Source organism: Mangifera indica, chromosome 2 (genome assembly GCF_011075055.1).
Source record: "Mangifera indica cultivar Alphonso chromosome 2, CATAS_Mindica_2.1, whole genome shotgun sequence".
Lineage (NCBI taxonomy): Eukaryota > Viridiplantae > Streptophyta > Magnoliopsida > Sapindales > Anacardiaceae > Mangifera > Mangifera indica.
The window spans coordinates 18,457,425-18,474,284 of record NC_058138.1 but is presented as its reverse complement, the minus strand read 5'-3'; the positions used below and the strand labels follow the sequence as shown (position 1 = coordinate 18,474,284).

The 16,860-nt window shown below is 29.8% G+C and overlaps 1 protein-coding gene across 1 annotated transcript; it reads right to left on the bottom strand.

Moving 5' to 3' along the window:
- Positions 1 to 782: 782 nt before the first annotated feature.
- LOC123205970 (MLO-like protein 3) lies at positions 783 to 5,610 on the bottom strand. The gene is made up of 16 exons (XM_044623051.1): positions 5,465 to 5,610; positions 5,204 to 5,365; positions 5,061 to 5,118; positions 4,770 to 4,972; positions 4,576 to 4,692; positions 3,571 to 3,631; positions 2,626 to 2,714; positions 2,453 to 2,527; positions 2,265 to 2,353; positions 2,133 to 2,182; positions 1,990 to 2,030; positions 1,731 to 1,904; positions 1,623 to 1,658; positions 1,475 to 1,542; positions 1,332 to 1,392; positions 783 to 1,247 (listed from the first exon to the last, which is right to left on the bottom strand). The coding sequence occupies exons 2-16, from the start codon at positions 5,333 to 5,335 to the stop codon at positions 918 to 920; spliced, it is 1,584 nt and encodes a 527-aa protein (XP_044478986.1). The 5' UTR covers positions 5,336 to 5,365; positions 5,465 to 5,610; the 3' UTR covers positions 783 to 917.
- Positions 5,611 to 16,860: the final 11,250 nt, after the last annotated feature.

The following is a 16,860-nucleotide window of genomic DNA, read 5'->3' as shown; positions in this document are numbered from 1 at the left end:
TTCAACTTTTAACTATTGTTTGTCCCACACCAATTTGATTCCATGTACGAGTTGCTGGTATTTGCTATGGAGCAAAGCAATGCTATTATTATGAGTACACAAATTCAACAGTATATATAATGTGTTATTTTTTTTATTGAGTATTATTTTATAATTATTACGAAATCATCTGATAACATATAATAGATGTATGCATTTATATATTTAAAAAATGATAAATATAATTTTATTGATTTGTTGTGTGGTTCGGGCCTGATCTGGGTTGCTGTGGCCCTTCCCTGCAACTTTCCTAGAAGTTTTGTCTGTGTCTCATTTCTAGGGTTACTTTCTTACTTTTTAAAGAAGAAGGTAAATAAATTGGTTTCCATTGGTTAATATTTTTGTTTGTGATATTTCTACTGTTATTTCCAGCTCAAGACTCTAATTATATCTTCTGTTGATTAATACACTACCCTATTAAAGGAGGGTTCCTGTAAAATATGATGCAGTTTATAACAGTGAAAAATGAAATGCCAGAGGTTTAAATTCATATGGGCAAGTTTGTATGTGGTTGGGGAGGCAGGGGGAGGGTTTCACATGATGTTTGAGCTATAAAGACAGCAGCCTTCCTCTTAATTCTTCTGTGAAAATGGAAATTAACATTTAGGGGAGAAACCCCATTCAATTATCTGCTGTCAGAAAGTCTGCTGTGAGCTAACCTGCATATGTCCTAATTTGGCTTCAGTATTAGCTTATTCTAAACAATTAATTATTTTCCAAATTTGGTCTAAATAATCATCAGGTTTCAGGCCTAAGATCATCTTCCAAATAATTATTTTAATTGTAAAAACATATGCAGGAATGACATAATTTGAAATTTATGTACAAGGCTTAACATGTATATCCCATCATCTGATGCAACCTGATTTACAAGCTGATCAAATTTTACTAATGTGAGTCAAGTGCCTTTGTAATTGAATATTCTTTGATGTAAAAACGGCTGGATCAAGTCCATCTTTGGAAATTTCTTGATCAACTTCTACAATTTCTGATTTTCCAGGAAAACCTGTAATGTCTGGAAGATCAGGCGTGCGATGATGAGTAGGTAAATCCAGAGAACCAATGGTTCTGTTGCTGCCAAAATTGTCGCCACCAGATTGTGAAATGTCCTGTTGCTTTTCCCTTTTCTGCTTTACTCCATCGTGCCATTTTTTTATAGCATTGGCTGCTTGCTCTTCCAGAGCTGCCCTTTTCAAACTTGATCCCATCTGTGGACATACAAAAGTACAATTTCATTTCAAACTATAAAAAGCTATGCATCTGCATATAAACATACTGAGACAGAAGCATACCTGAATCACAAGAGCATAGAGGGGAAGTGTGATGTAGCTGCATAACACTTGAACCGTCACCCTGAGAATTAATTAACAGTCATAAAACTTTGTATACATATTCTAATGGTGAACATCAGCATCCTGGAAACATTGGCACTTACGCTAGAACCACCCTAACGATGATTATGTATAGTCGTTCATGGTAACAAGAGTGAATCCCATATAGCAACTACAGAGTAAAAATCAAAACATCAGATCACGTTTTCACCTAGCTAAACCATGGGTTAAAAATCACTGAGAAAGTCGTACCGTGACCCAAATGAAAAATGCCATCTCAAATGCATTCTGGAAACATGAAACAAGTGAGATGAATATTTACAGTAATTAACCAATGTTCTGGAGAGGTTTATTACATACCACAAACAAAGTGTAGTGCAGCAAGGTCAATACAAATTCTGGTTTTTTGAACCAGAAGAAATTGTCGTTAGGCTGCACCAGAGGGGTTCCTTTAATTACAATGTGTTGAGCTTTCAGATCAAGTGCCATTCTTGCAACGATTACTTGGAGTTTGGTCCCAAGAACTAACACTATCTACAAATAGGAAACAACTTGAAATGACATTAAACTTATCAATTTTCCCAAGCCATGAACATAATGTGAATGTTTTTAGACTTACAGTTAGCGGAATAAAAGAAATCCATAGATACACATTCCAACCTGTTTCATTATGTATATACTTCAATTAGCTGATATTCGAAAAAGGAAAAATAAAAAGAATCGCGGAAGAAATTAGTAGGATAATAAGATATTCATCCTCACCGTACACGTCCAGGAGCAATAGAATAACCACTAAAAGCCACATGGAAGGGCTGCCCAGAAAAGCTTCAAATGTCATACAGATAAAGCATAAAAAATTTAAGAATTCAAAGAGACACTTAAATTTTTACTAACCTGATGCCAACTATAGCTTTGAAATCATCCTCCAGGGATCGTTGGATGTACTTCTGGAAATTGAAGGAGCTGCTTGTGGACAGATGAGCCTACAAATGAATAAATTCAGTTGAAAATTAGGAAGATTAGTGGAATAATTAACAGTCATTATCCCTTTGTAAAGATTTGATCATGAATTCGATTCAAACCGAGATGAAGCCGTGGCGCAAAGTAAGGTAATCGACTTTTGCCACTGAATCAATGAACTGATTGAAGAAACATTTCTGCAGGCACACAATTGTTTTTAGAAGTACTACAGATGAAATAACAGCAGAGGTTAATTAGATTAATTAAGTTAATAACTTAATCAATATTTGCTTACAATCCATAGATGGAGTGGTGTGCTTGTAAAAGAGCTGAGATGTCGACGTCCAAAGGTTGTTTGTCTTGTAAATCTAAATCGACGAGGATCTAAATTGAAACAACACCACAGTAAAAGCATAAATAGCTTTCGTTATCCACGACAAACGTGTATGCCTCATTGCAAATTTTGGATGAACAAGAACCAACTAATGCAATTTATAATTAGGAATACTTTCATAATTTTCTTTTCCTGAAAGTAGGAGTGGGTTGCAGCCAAGCTTAAACATGGTTCGACTTGAATTTGGCTTGAATCCTAAATGACTTGTTTGAGTTCAAGCTCAAGTAGATTTGAAATGGTCAAAGATTTTGTCAGAAATTGCTGATAAGATCAATAGTGTCATTGACACACAAATAATATTGTTAAAAAGATAAATAGTATTATCAATTGAATGAGATAGAGGTGGATACGAACCAAGTTAAACCTAAACACCTTTGACTTGAGTTCGATTTGAATGAAAAATAACTCTGCTCGAGTTTATTGAGTCAATATTAAGGGTGGTTCAATTTCAGTTCGAATGAAAATGATTCAGTTCGAGTTTGACTCGAATTTATAATTCATATACATAGTCGAATATAGGTTTAAATTCATGATTCAAATTTATGACTCATTGACAAAATAATGTTATTTAACAATTACTTAACATAACATGAATTAAACCACAAGTCAAGTTCGAACCAAATCAAATCATCTATTTAGTTTGTAAGTTAAACTGAATCGAACCAGCTTTCGAGCCTGAATCAACTCAATTTGGGTCCATCTCTAGTTGGAAAGAGATTCAAATCAAACTCAAGTTGAGTTATAGACTAAAACTCTAACTCGAATTCAAATCTAATGGAGTTGAACATCAAGCCAACCAAGCTAGTTCGGTTTTAATCTAGCCTACTGGGAAGGCAGTGTATATACCATTGGCAGCCAGGTATTCAACAGTTTCAGTTTCTTTCTCCCAGGCTTTCCATCGTCTCATCTGTCAAGTTGAACTTAATTATAAGAAACAAATTTATAAGCAATTAATTATATGACCATTCAATCACATATTTCTACTAAAAATTACACACAGGAGATCCAAAGTTCAACACACAGTAATGAAATTGTACGCATGAGCAGATTTAAAACTAACCAATAAAATTAAAGACAATTAGCAGACTATTTTTTATCCAAATTTTAACATAAAAATATTTGTGAGATTCTAAAAATTTAAACTCTAATCTATCATCCAACTTTTATTAAAATTTAGAATTAAAGATAAAATCTTTATTTTTTTAGTAATATTAAAAAAATTATAATTATATTATATTTTTTCTTCAGATTTTGAAAATTAATAATTTTACTCCATTTTAAAAACTTTTATAGTTTAAAAAAGTGATGTTTTCCATCAAATCCCTAGAGTTTCTATTTTTCCACCAACTACCATCTCTGACGACGGCAAAAAGGAAGAGATAGTGACATTTCCAAAACCAAAATGCTTCGTCATCGTCAAAGAGACATCTGTCTCTTCGTCGACATCCAGAAAGAGATAGACATTGACAAAGAGACAAAGTTGTCTCTTCATTGATGATAAAGCTTCTTCCACCTAGAGATGTTGTCATCTCTTCCTCTTTGTTGTTGCTGAGATTGTAACTAGTGGGAAGATAGAAACCTTAGGGATTTAAAGGAAAAAAAATACTTTTCAAAACTGAAAAAGTTTTGAAAATGGAATGAAACTATCAATTTTCAAAACCTATAGAAAAAAATGTTAAGATTATTATTTTTTTAATATTACTGATAAAATGATAATTTTATATTTAATTTTAACAGAAGTTAGGTGATAGATGGGAGCTTGAGTTTTTGAAACCTTACAAATATGTTTTTGTATTTGCATTAAAACTTGGTTGGGAATTGGTCCTATGGCCAATTAACACATCCAACTACCTTGGCTCTTCCTAGGGCCATTGTGAGAACACAGTAGACAATCTGCATCACCGCTAACACAAATATGAAGATGCTAAGCTGGTTTAGGCCATTTTGTGATATCACAGAAGTCATTCCCTGCAAAACAACACCATACATACTAATTGCTAATTACATAACCAAACACAGATTAATTAAAATAACTAAGATTTAACCTTAGAGGCACAATAATCAGAAGACCCGCTTGTATCATCACTTTTAGCCAATCTTCTTCCTTGTAACGTTTGTGTGGTTTTGGGCTGTGCGGTTTGACGGCAAGGGAGCATCGTGCTTGCAACTTTATTGGGTATGCAGATTTTCGAAATTAGTCCCTGAGTTGCACTAAGAATAAGAGACATGAACCCTAAGACGATGAGCACTGCACCAGCCAACACAAATACGATATCACTGAAACAAAACCAAAACTATCCCAGTTTGATTTAAAGTTAGATTGATGAGAACCTCACCTGTTTTAAGCTTCTCCACAGCTTCAACCAAGGCAGTCTTCCTTTTTTTTTTAAGCCACTGTAATTAAAAACATCACAATATGAGTCAATAATTTGCTGACTGAATTAAGATTAGCTATTGGTTTGAATATTATAAGACTTACGTTGCCAAGAAGTTGAATCAAATGTTCGATTACAAGAGAGATGGAGATGAAGATGAAGCAAACGGTTGCTAGAGCCCACGTCGGTGTGACTTGCAAAGAACGATAAGTTGCTCCTCCTCCTCCGGCTGCCATGTTGTTTTCTCAATTCATTCGATCAGCGTCCTGAGAAATTTTGAGGGTGTGCGTAATCAACAAGACCAGATTATAATCTCCGAAGAAGAGTAGACAAGTTAAAAGTAAAAGAAAGTTGAAGCGTTCAACTTCAGACTCTTCAATTCTTAGAAGACTTGGCGGTTTCGCCACTGAATTGAACTGAAGTTTCCTCAAATATTGGACCGGTGCAGGCTCCATCTAAATTCTTTTTATTTACTTGTTTTCAAAAGGAGTATTTGACAATTGTACCAGAGAATTAAATGCATGATATAGTGAAGTTAACATTTCTGTACAAGAAAAATTGTAAATTAAAAAACAGAAAAGGGCAATTAACAGCCATTTGTTTTTCCTATGAAAATTGGTGTCAGATGGTTGACTGACTTGAGAGGTCGAAAGAGCCACTAAATTGACATATTTTACTGTAACATTTGAATTCTATAAGTTGGCGGTTTGACAATTTTATTGCAAGTGTGGTAAATATTATTTTATTTTTATTTTAAATTATTTAATTATAATAAATCTATACTTTTTTATATAATTAAAATAAATTATCTTAAAGTCTTGTTTTATTTTATTTTTTACGTCATTTTATTGTGTATATATTAGATTAATATTTTTTAAATATAAAATTATAACCTCTTAATTTGGATTATTTTTTACATGAAATAAATCATCTGTTCGTATTATTTTATTTTATTTGAAGCCACCACCTGAAGTGATTTCAAACGAAGCTTTTACAATTAATATCAGTTTTCGTAGGATATCACTACAAATATGCCACTAAAGTCGCCAAATCTTATCTATATTTGACAAACGGGTGGGAAAACTTAGATATGGGCTGGGCCAAATAAATGCTTCCTACTTATATAATGAATTCCCGAACTTGTAATTGCTTAGTTGTTGTGTTAGATATAGCATTCCGTTTGGCTTGTTCAAGCTTCGTTTGCACGATAAGTTGAAATCCTTTCAGTTACTTACTGATTCAAACTTATCACTTGACTTGCTTAAGCTCTACTTGAACGATGAGTTGAAATCATTTTAATGATCTTGAACTACTCTCACATGTAAATGTGTCTTGTTCCTCACCACATTTCCGAAATCATTATACTTATTTTTAAAAAATTATTTTGTCCCAATTACAATTGTTGTGGTCACAGGCCAGTTTGCCGTGTGAACTGAACCTTGTAAAATCAAAATAAGAACCGTCAAAACAGAAACTGACCTAAATTGAAACTAAAATCAAATTCTAATGGTTCGATTTAAGTTTTGTTTTCTCTGAATTGTCGAACTACTAGTTCAAAGATTTATAAACTGACAATTCAAGAATTTAATTTTAAAAAATTTATTAATTTTAAATAAAAGTCATTAAAATTATTTTAAATTTTTATTTTTTTAAATTAAAAAAATTATTTGCAGGGGAACAACGGTCCATTGCAAATGTTTAAATTTGTAGGTCTCCAATATGGCTGTTAAGCCTTCAATATTTTTTAATTTTTTATATAAGATTTTACCCATATATACTCAATTCAATCTGTCAACTCTCTCATTTATTTATTCTTATTTTTTGTTTTTTCAATTCTTAATACACTCTCAATCTTTCAATCAAATTCTCTTAAATTCAATTAAATTCTCTCTTTATTTTTATCAATTGTAATTTTAATTTCTATAATTTAATTATTATATTTTTATTATACAATTTCATAATTAATTATATAATTTGTTTCTTTAATTAATTTTATTTATTATCTATTATTATTTATTTCCCCATTATCTGTCATAATTTATTATATAATTTATTTTTTTATTATAAAAAAATAACAAATAGTGAAAAATTTTTAAATAATAGGAGATTTGTCAATATTCATCCACATTTGATGTGGATGAAGATCAATTTGTGGAAGTTGTTCAACACGTGGAAGTCAATATATGGAGGTGGCGCTACAACAACAAAAATAAGTGGAGATGGAACAACAACCATAAAAAAATTTTTATCTCTGATATTTTTAAAATTTATTTCAAAAAAATATTTAGTTTTAGTAAAGATTTAGAATTTAATAATTATTGTAAAACTATATTAAATCTTACACATAAGACTACTCCTAGGAACACATTAAAAAGATCATTATTAGGTTTATATAAAAAACAAAAAAAAAATTAATTTAATTATTTAAAATTTAGATAAATATATATCTATATATAGTGACATTTGGAGTTTTCATTGACAAGTTCACTTTTATATTGATATAACTTGTCATTTAATAGATAATAAATTTTAATTACAAAAAAGAATTTTAACATTTAGAGTGTTTGATGATTGACATACGACTGATAATATTTATAGAATAATTAAAGGAATATTAAAAAAATATAGATTAGTTTTTAAATTTTTTTCAATTTCATTTAATAATGCAGTTGCAAATTCGGTCTCAATTACTAATTTAACAAAAATTTGTAAGCCCAATTTCGATGATAGATTTGTTCATATTAGATGTGTATGTCATGTGTTAAATTTATGTGTATAAGATGGTTTAAAAAATCTTAATAATTACGTTAGTTCAGTAAAAGCAACAATTTTATTTTTATGGCCACAACCCCAAACAATGAAAGAATGAGGTAAATTTTGTAAAATACATAATAAAAGACTAAAAAGATTTCTTCAATATGTGTTGACTCGTTGGAAATTTAACATATGAATTACCCAACAAGTCTTTTAATTATAAGGAATTATTGTGTATATTTATTTCATAAAATGTGTCACAAGTTACACTATATCCTCAATATTGGGATATTTGTAAGATAATTTTAGATATTTTAAGAAATTTTAATAATGTAACTTATACTTTGAATGGGGTTTATTATTTTACTTTTTATTTGTTTTTAAATGAAACCCTTAATATTATTGGAGTTTTACATGAGGCTAAAAAAGATGTTATTTTAAAAGAAACTATTTTTTTTTATGAAAACAAAATGGTTAAATTACTATAAAAAAATTTCAAAATTTTTTTCGATCCTGAGTTTAAATTAGATAGTGTTATAGATTATTTAATATTATATTATAAATGCATGTAATTTGATGATGAGGATAAAGTTAATATTCTATTAACTATAGCTAGCATTATAAATTTAATTAAAAAAATTTATATTAAATATTTATTAGTTTATGGTAACCAAAGTGCTTCTTCTTCCTCTTTACCATCTATTGCCTCATCACCAACCCAAAATATTAGTTGTGATGATCATATTATGATGCAAAGAGGCAAAAGACCAAGAGGAATATCAGAGTCCATCTTGAAGCTTGAAATTTATCTAACTACTACTTTTGAATTTGGTGATAATAATATAGGTAAAGATTTTCTAATTCTAGAATGGTGGAGTCGACATGCATCAACTTTTTCAATATTAGCAGCTATTGTTAAACAAATCCTGGTAGCACTAGCATCAACTGTTGCAATGGAATAAACTTTTAGTCAAAGGGATAATATATTAGATAAAAGGGAATTAAGTTTGACTCTCAAATCTATTGAAGCCCAAGTATATATAGACAATTGAATAAGAGTCAAATGATGTCAACAAAATATAAAAGTGGACTTCAATGAAAAACCCTTTAATTTAACTACGGATAGTTTGATGACGAGAACAAGTAGTCAAGAAAGTGGAGGTAAATGATAAAGTAAGGGGTACCACCAGCTATTGAATACTCGAAGGTAAGAAAACTATGTAGACTTTGATTCTTCTAAACCCCAAAATGATATGTAGGAAGTTTAATTAAAAAATTATGTCCAAGCCTTTTTTTAATTTTTATAATTATTAATTAAAAAATAAATTAAGGCCATGAACCAGAACTGTCAGTTCAATATTAGTTTTGAACCAATGGTTCTGATTTAGGGTTCCTATTTTTTTGAACCGTGAACTAGCAGTTTTGAACCGAAATTGTCGGTTCATGAATCGTGGTCAGGTCTACAATTGTCCTTCCTAGTGTTGGAACTAAATTCTATACATAATTCCTTTCAAACTAAAATTAGGGATGAATTCGAAACAAGTTTGTTCAGGCTCAAATGAGCCCAAATAAGAGTCTAAAACAATGAACAAAATCTGAACATGAACTAGGAAGTAAAACTAGAAATGAACTTAAGCCTAAACCCAAACTCTAGTAGTCGTGCTTGGCTTTAACCCTTAGCAAATGACAGCTTTTTTAGCTCTTCCTAAAAATAAGATTGAATTCAAAACGAGCTTGTTCAGGTTTGTAATGAGCTTAATTCAAATAAGCCTGATCATAAACCCAAGACAACAAACATAAACGTGATCATAAACATGTGAGTGAGTGAGCTTGAACCTGAACTAGAACCAAACCCAATCCAAAACGAGCTAAAAACGAGCAAGACCCTATTCGGGTTCGGCTCAGTTCGTTTTCAACTCTAACTAAAACACTCTTTTGTATATAATTATCTTTTGAAGAGAATGTCTATCCAAAGAGAAATTGTTACTTATTTTACCACATACATAAATACTTGTACGGAAATATTATATAAATAAAACTTTAACGTTTGTTAACAACCAAAAAAAAAAAAAATCATCATATGACATGCAGAAAGTGTGATAAGGTAATCACAACATAGAGGTAATCATATAAATACATAAAACATTGTTGGTGGGATCCTCCTTTTTAACACCAAATTGTTGGTGATGAAATTAACAACGGCAAAAACTACAATGAACAACAATTGGATTCATCGTAAGAAAGTAATAACACTACACAATTTTTAATGTGCTAATGAATCAGGTGTCTACATCAATGGACATGTTATTGATTGTTTGAGAAGAATAGTGGCAGAAGTACAAACAGAATGCTAATATCTATGGGCGCCTGTTTGATGTCCCAAGTCTTTGTCCAATTTTTTTAATTGTTAAGAGGAGAGACTAAGATTTTATATATAACAAAATATGTAAAATATAATATTATGAATCTTAATGTATGCCATCATTATTATAAGATGGACGTGTGTTTCCGATATTGTAAGAGAGTAATTATTTTTTAAATATAATTCTTGAAACCATTTAAAATGGTTTCTTGATAATGGAAAAATGTTTTTTTATATGAAAAGCACGATAACTGTCAACTCAGGTTTATACTACTGTTTTCAAACGGGAAATATCTCCTATTTATACATTAAACAACTCAATATTTTTCTATAATTAGTCATTTTTTTGATGTGACATTCGTGAATTCGTTCAAAAAATAGTTTTAACAGTATATGACATTTTAAATAAAGGACATAGAGATATTTTGCACCAGGAAAGGGAGAGGCTGCGGAGATGCATTCAAAGAATATAAAAGTGAAAGAGAAAGAGAGATTAATGGTTAAATTTTGGTTTAAAGATAATTTTAAGATTTTCAAGCTCTAAGAGTGAAAGGGCCGCAGCAGTTCCCTCTTGTATTGCTGATTTGCCTAAGACTGAAGAGGCGGCCGTGGACCCACCGACAAAGTTTCAATTGTCGGCCCAAATGAAAATTAACTGTGCTAAGTTTACAGGCACGGCCCATCATTACATCACCCACCACTATGAACTGAACAAATAACTTGTTTCTTGTAAACGAGTTGTATTATCTGTATAATTTTATATATAAATAATAATATATTATTAAATAATTAAAAATTAAAAATAAAATAATATTTAATCACATAATGATACGTTATTGTTTATATATAAAATTGTGTATATAATATTACTATTTATGAAAAGGTCTGCGACTCTTTTTCCCTCCCATTTCATTTTGAATTTGTAATAAGAGAGTTTAATTATGTGATTTGTAAATAAACTAACTAATTAATGTATGAAACCTACACACGATCACTCTTGGATCACAACAAATTATCTTCAAATTAACCCAAAAGAAGGCTATAACGAGACCTTGAAAATAGCATTAAGAAATGTTCAAACTTGAGAATAAAATGTATATTTCACAAGTTGTGAACCACGGGAAGCTTCAAATTTTACAATCAAAGGACCATCTATGTCATATAGGGTATCCCACTGGAGTGGAGTTTCCAATTCCATGGTCAAAATTACAGAGAGTTTCAAGCATACATTGTGGCCCCGGGTCGAGGAGGAGTTACTTCATTCAAATAAATAATGGGAAGACTGACGAATTTCGGTGGCAGTTCTTGGATGATTTTCCAGGAAAGTATTGCCATTGGCTAGCATTTGGGTCTAATTAATGCGTGGAATTGAACTTGACGTTTCGATGAATGGATATAAATTACGTCTCCTCTCCTCTGCATGGTTTTGAAAAATAGGCAAATGGCTTTGGACCGATTGGTTAGGGGAAGAACGTCGGTGAAAAAATGTAGAAGTAGTACTCTTGAATGCACCATTTAATTGATCCAAGAGAGTAATTCTAAAAGATATTTATCTGGGAAAATTTTTTACGACACTGTAATTCTATGAAGTAAAAAAAGATGAGGGGTGGGGGTTGGTGGTTAAATTTTCCACGGCTTGAAGGCCACAGGAAGCTTAAAATTTCGCCATAAAAGAGACAATCTATAGAGTTGCCGGGGCAATTAGTTAAGACATATTTGACTTTCTCTACAATAAATATACATAGACCTGACCCGGGTCTTCCAAGTGCTTCACTTTCTTAATTAATGTAGAGAATGGACGCTCATTGACTCCGGGTTTTTCCTGGAAGCCAATGTGTGAAATGGACGACCATTCACCGGAATTATGAAACATTAGGCTTACTCTCCAAGATTACCCTTAAAAAAAAAAATATTGTATAAATTTATTTATACAAATTAACATAACAATATATGATTATATCATGTTCAAACTTTATTACCTTGTTATATATATATATATATATATATATATATATATATATATATATATATATATATATATATATATAAGATCAAAAGATTTGTTTCCATCAAGATATAGTAAAATCTTAAAGTCTTATTTTTCAATTTTTAAAAATCCAAACATTTATTCATAAACAAATTTATATTAAAAATTTTAATTACAGTTAAAAGTAAAATCGTTATTTAATATAAAAAAATTTTAAAACTTAATTTTTATCATATTTTCTCTTCTTCAATTTAAAAATCTCACTATTTTTCTTCTCTCCCCCCCCCCCTCCCCCACAAAAAAAAAAATCCTTCAAAGTTTAAAAATTGGTCATTTCCCCTAGATATTTTCTCCTTCGACGACTTACTCTTCCCGCCTGTCGATCGAACTTCTCTCTTTCTTCTTCCTTAGCCGGTCATCTTTTCATGCTCTAATTTTTAAAATAAATTTGACCATGAGTAGGTGTTTGTTTTATTAAAAATTAAAAAAAAAAAATTTGAGATTTCATTATACCGTAGATGAGAACAAGTCTTTTGGCCTATATATTATAATGTCCTATGTTTAATTTTTTTTTTTTTAATATTCAATTAAAGATAAAATCTAAAACTTTGTTTAAAAAAGACTATAGCATTATTTATATTAACAAACTAAACTCCTCCATTTTAGGGTTTAGTATGTGATTAGACAAAGAGAATTATAATAAAACAATTAATTTTTTTGAGTAACTTTATTGCTATTTGAAGAATTTGGGAACTTCAAAGAAAGTGGCGTCGATATTGATTACTGTAGTTGGTAATTGTTGTTATTTCTGGAAGATGGTCCATGAATTATGATTTTCATGCTACACAGACATATATGAAATTTCTTCTTAGTTACTGTAATCTACCCTCAATAGTTTCTTATAGTTGACGTTTATTTTGTTTGGTGAATGGGAATGAGATTGATGAAGCAATGGAAAACAAGGGAGTAGGTATTCAATTGTGTAATTGGCCAAAGTAAATATATATGGCCTTAATGTTTATAGGGCTAATATATAAATTTATTTATTTATTTCATTTGATATAGGAGGGATGATTGAGTGATTTTAAAGTATAAAAAAATAATAATAATCATATTATCTAATTATTATTTATCATCTCAGTATATAATGAATTATTATATTCATTATATTTAATCCCTTTTTGCACTTATTTAACTAAACAATAAAATTATATGTATTTATTTTTAGTATATAATTTATCTATATATGTGATACCCTTAGGCGAATCCCACATCGACAAAGCATGAGAGAGATGCTGGGTCTGTGTATGCTCTGTCTATGGATCCCACATTGGTTAGTGGTGGGAGAATTGAATTGGTTAAATAGCCTGTGAGCTCCTTAACTGTTAAGACGCGTTTTGGGTTGCAAAACCCAGAAGCAAACCTATGATGGACTGTGTGTCCAAAGTGGACAATATCTTAACAGTGGGCCGGGTTATTGGACCTGGGGTGTTACAATATATATATAATATATCATTATATAATTAGGTGATTTTAAATTAAAAATAAAATAATATTTTATTATATGATGATATATTATCTATGTATATAAATTGTTTATTAAAAATGGGTATGTATAACATTACTTTTAGGGGGCGTTTGGCTTGGATTTTTTAATATTATCTTGGTAATCTATCTTTTACTCTCTTGTTTGATTTGTCAGTAATAAAATATTACAGTAATCTTCTATTACCAATGTTGACGTTGTAGGTAATACATGTGATAATTTTTCTATTTTGGTAATAAAATATTACCCAAACCAAACGTCCATTTAACTAAATGAATGGTTAGTTAGGCTTGTCCATGGTATATAATTTCAATAAAAAAAGTGTACATATTTTTTGTACATGATTTGGGTGCACAAATGATGTGTCATTATGTGATTGAATGATTTTAAATTAAATATAAAATAACCCCTAATCACATTATGGCATTATCTATGTTCTCAAATTATATATAAAAAATATATAAACATAAAATTACTCATATAGTTTTAGGAGAAATTAAAATAAATACCCATCCTACCCTAAAAAAGCCAAAAAAAAAAAAAAACCCCCCATTTTCCCTTTTTTTTAGCAAAAATGTCCCATTTTCAAAGCCTAGAGCGAAAAGGTTTTAAAAATTTTTGAAAATACCAAAACTACCTGTCACCACTTTTATATAAACTTTCACTCTCATATCTTTCTCACATCATCATTGTCACCTTCATTTTTACTCAATATTTAATATTGTAGGTTCGTTCGGAAAGAAAAATTTATATTTTTTAATCCAAATCAAAAAAATCACTGTGTGAGAATAAAATATTTATATGAATCTTAATCTAAAGCTTAATTTTATTTGTTAAATTAAGTTCATATATTATATAAGGAGGGCATTTTGATATTTGATAGTATATTAAGGCGTTAAATGAAATGTTAAAAAAAAATATGAGGACATTTTGATATTAAATCATGTATTAAAGATTTAAATGAAATATTAAGAAAAATATAATGATATTTTGATAAAATAAGGACTGGTTCGATATAAGATAATATATAATAGTGTTAAAAAATATTAGATAAATGTAAAAGGTAATGTAAAATTAGATAAAATATTAGGATGCTAAAAAATACACTTAAAATGAGAGAGTATTTTGATATCATAAGAATATCAAATTCATATATGTTATAAAAATATAGGATGTATTTTGATAATTTATAATATAAAAATATTAGATCTAGAGAAGAGAGGTCATTTGCACCGGAGATGGTGGCCAGAGGAGAGAAGAAAAAAACTTTAGGTTTAAAGAGAATGTAACTTTTCAAAGTTAAAAAACTTTAAATAGTAATGAAATTGCTAGTTTTTAAAAATTAGAGGGAAAAATATAATCAATTTTATATTTTTTTTATATTATTAGTAAATGATGATTTTATTTTTGTCTCTAATAAAAAATTTTAATCGCAATTAATTCATAAATAAGACTTTAAATTTTTTAAATTCTGTGGATATAACTGTGTTTACATCAAAACTTGGGTGGGAATAGGTTCTTTAGCCGATGAAAAATAACATTTTGTTCGAAACGGCGTCGCCAGCATTGAAAATTGGGAGTTTATTAATTTTTGAGTTACTGGGGTCGGGTAGGTGAAAACCATAATGCAGTGCAAGTCTGCCTACGTTCCTTTTAATTATTACGTTAATTTTATCAATCTGATCATGATCCACTTTTAAAATGAATAAAAATAAGGCCAAAACACTTTTTCACACTCAAAGTTTATTATATTCTCAATTTAATACCTTTCAATTATTAAAAATTTAAATATCCACTTATAAACAGTTGAAATTAAAGACAGTAATTAACATAATTTATTTCTCCCATTAATTTAAAATATAAAATATTATATTTTGTTCTCTAGGGTTTTTTTTCTTTTTTCTTTCCCTTTTTTCTAACATCGTCACTGACTAGTTCTCTCTTCCTCCTATTTTGTTTCTCTTTTTCAAGACATTTGGTGATAAAGATGAACTTCTTCCAATGACAAAGATGATGTTTTCATCACTAGAAGAAGACCAAGATGTCGTTTTGCCACTAAATGTTTTTGTTAGATAACGAAGGTGAGAAGAAGGTGCCAAAAAAGGGGAAACAAAAGGGAAGGAAAAGAGAACTAGCTGGTAACGGTGCCAAAAAAAAAAGGAGAGGGGGAAAAATTAATATTTTAAAATTTAATTATGAAAAAATTATTAATGTTTTAAACATAATGAAAAAATAGATAATATTTTGTTATTTTTAATATTAAATAATAATTTTTTTCTTAAAATTTAACTAGTTTTGTTAATTTTAATTATTTATAAATAGATATTTAAGTTTTCAATAATGAAAGGGAACCAATTTGAAAGTATAATGGACCTTGGGTGAGAATAAGTCTTTTGGGCTAAACATAATCCAATTAATTTAAAATTAGGAAAAAGGACTATTTCCCACCCAACTTTTAGGTTACTCTCAAACCTACATTCATGGGAGATGAAAAACCCCTATTCGCACCCATAGACAAATTTCTGTTAATTTTTTTTGTTAAAGGGAGGGGTAAAATAGTCATTTTATTGTTTATATTAAAAAGTTATAAATTGTATTATTCCCCACCCCCCCAGGTTTTAGAAACTAGCATTTCACCTTACTTAAAGTTTTTAAATTTTGAAAAGTAATATTTTCACCCCCAAACCTAGGGTTTCCACATTTTTTAAAACTCAACCGCCCCCTATATCTTTCAAAAATAGCAGTTTTACCCCAATTCTTCAACTTCACCTTTCAACATCATCTCCGACCTCCTCCTTCTTTTGATGAGACGACGGTGGTGTGACGAAGAGACGGAATGCGTCAGCCGTCGGTGGTGATCGGAGAAGGAAGCAAACCCTAGGAGTGAAATATAAACTTTTCAAACTTTGAAGATGGATTGAGGTGTTAATTTTTAAAACCTGGAGGGGGGAAATGGTGAAATTTTAAAGTTTTAAAGTTTATAGTTAAAATGATGATTTTACCCTTACCCTTAACTGAAAATTTGGACAACAATTTGGTCATGGGTGGAAATGAGGATTTTTTATCTCTAGTAGATATAGGTTTGAAAATGGTCTAAAAGTTGGGTGGGAAA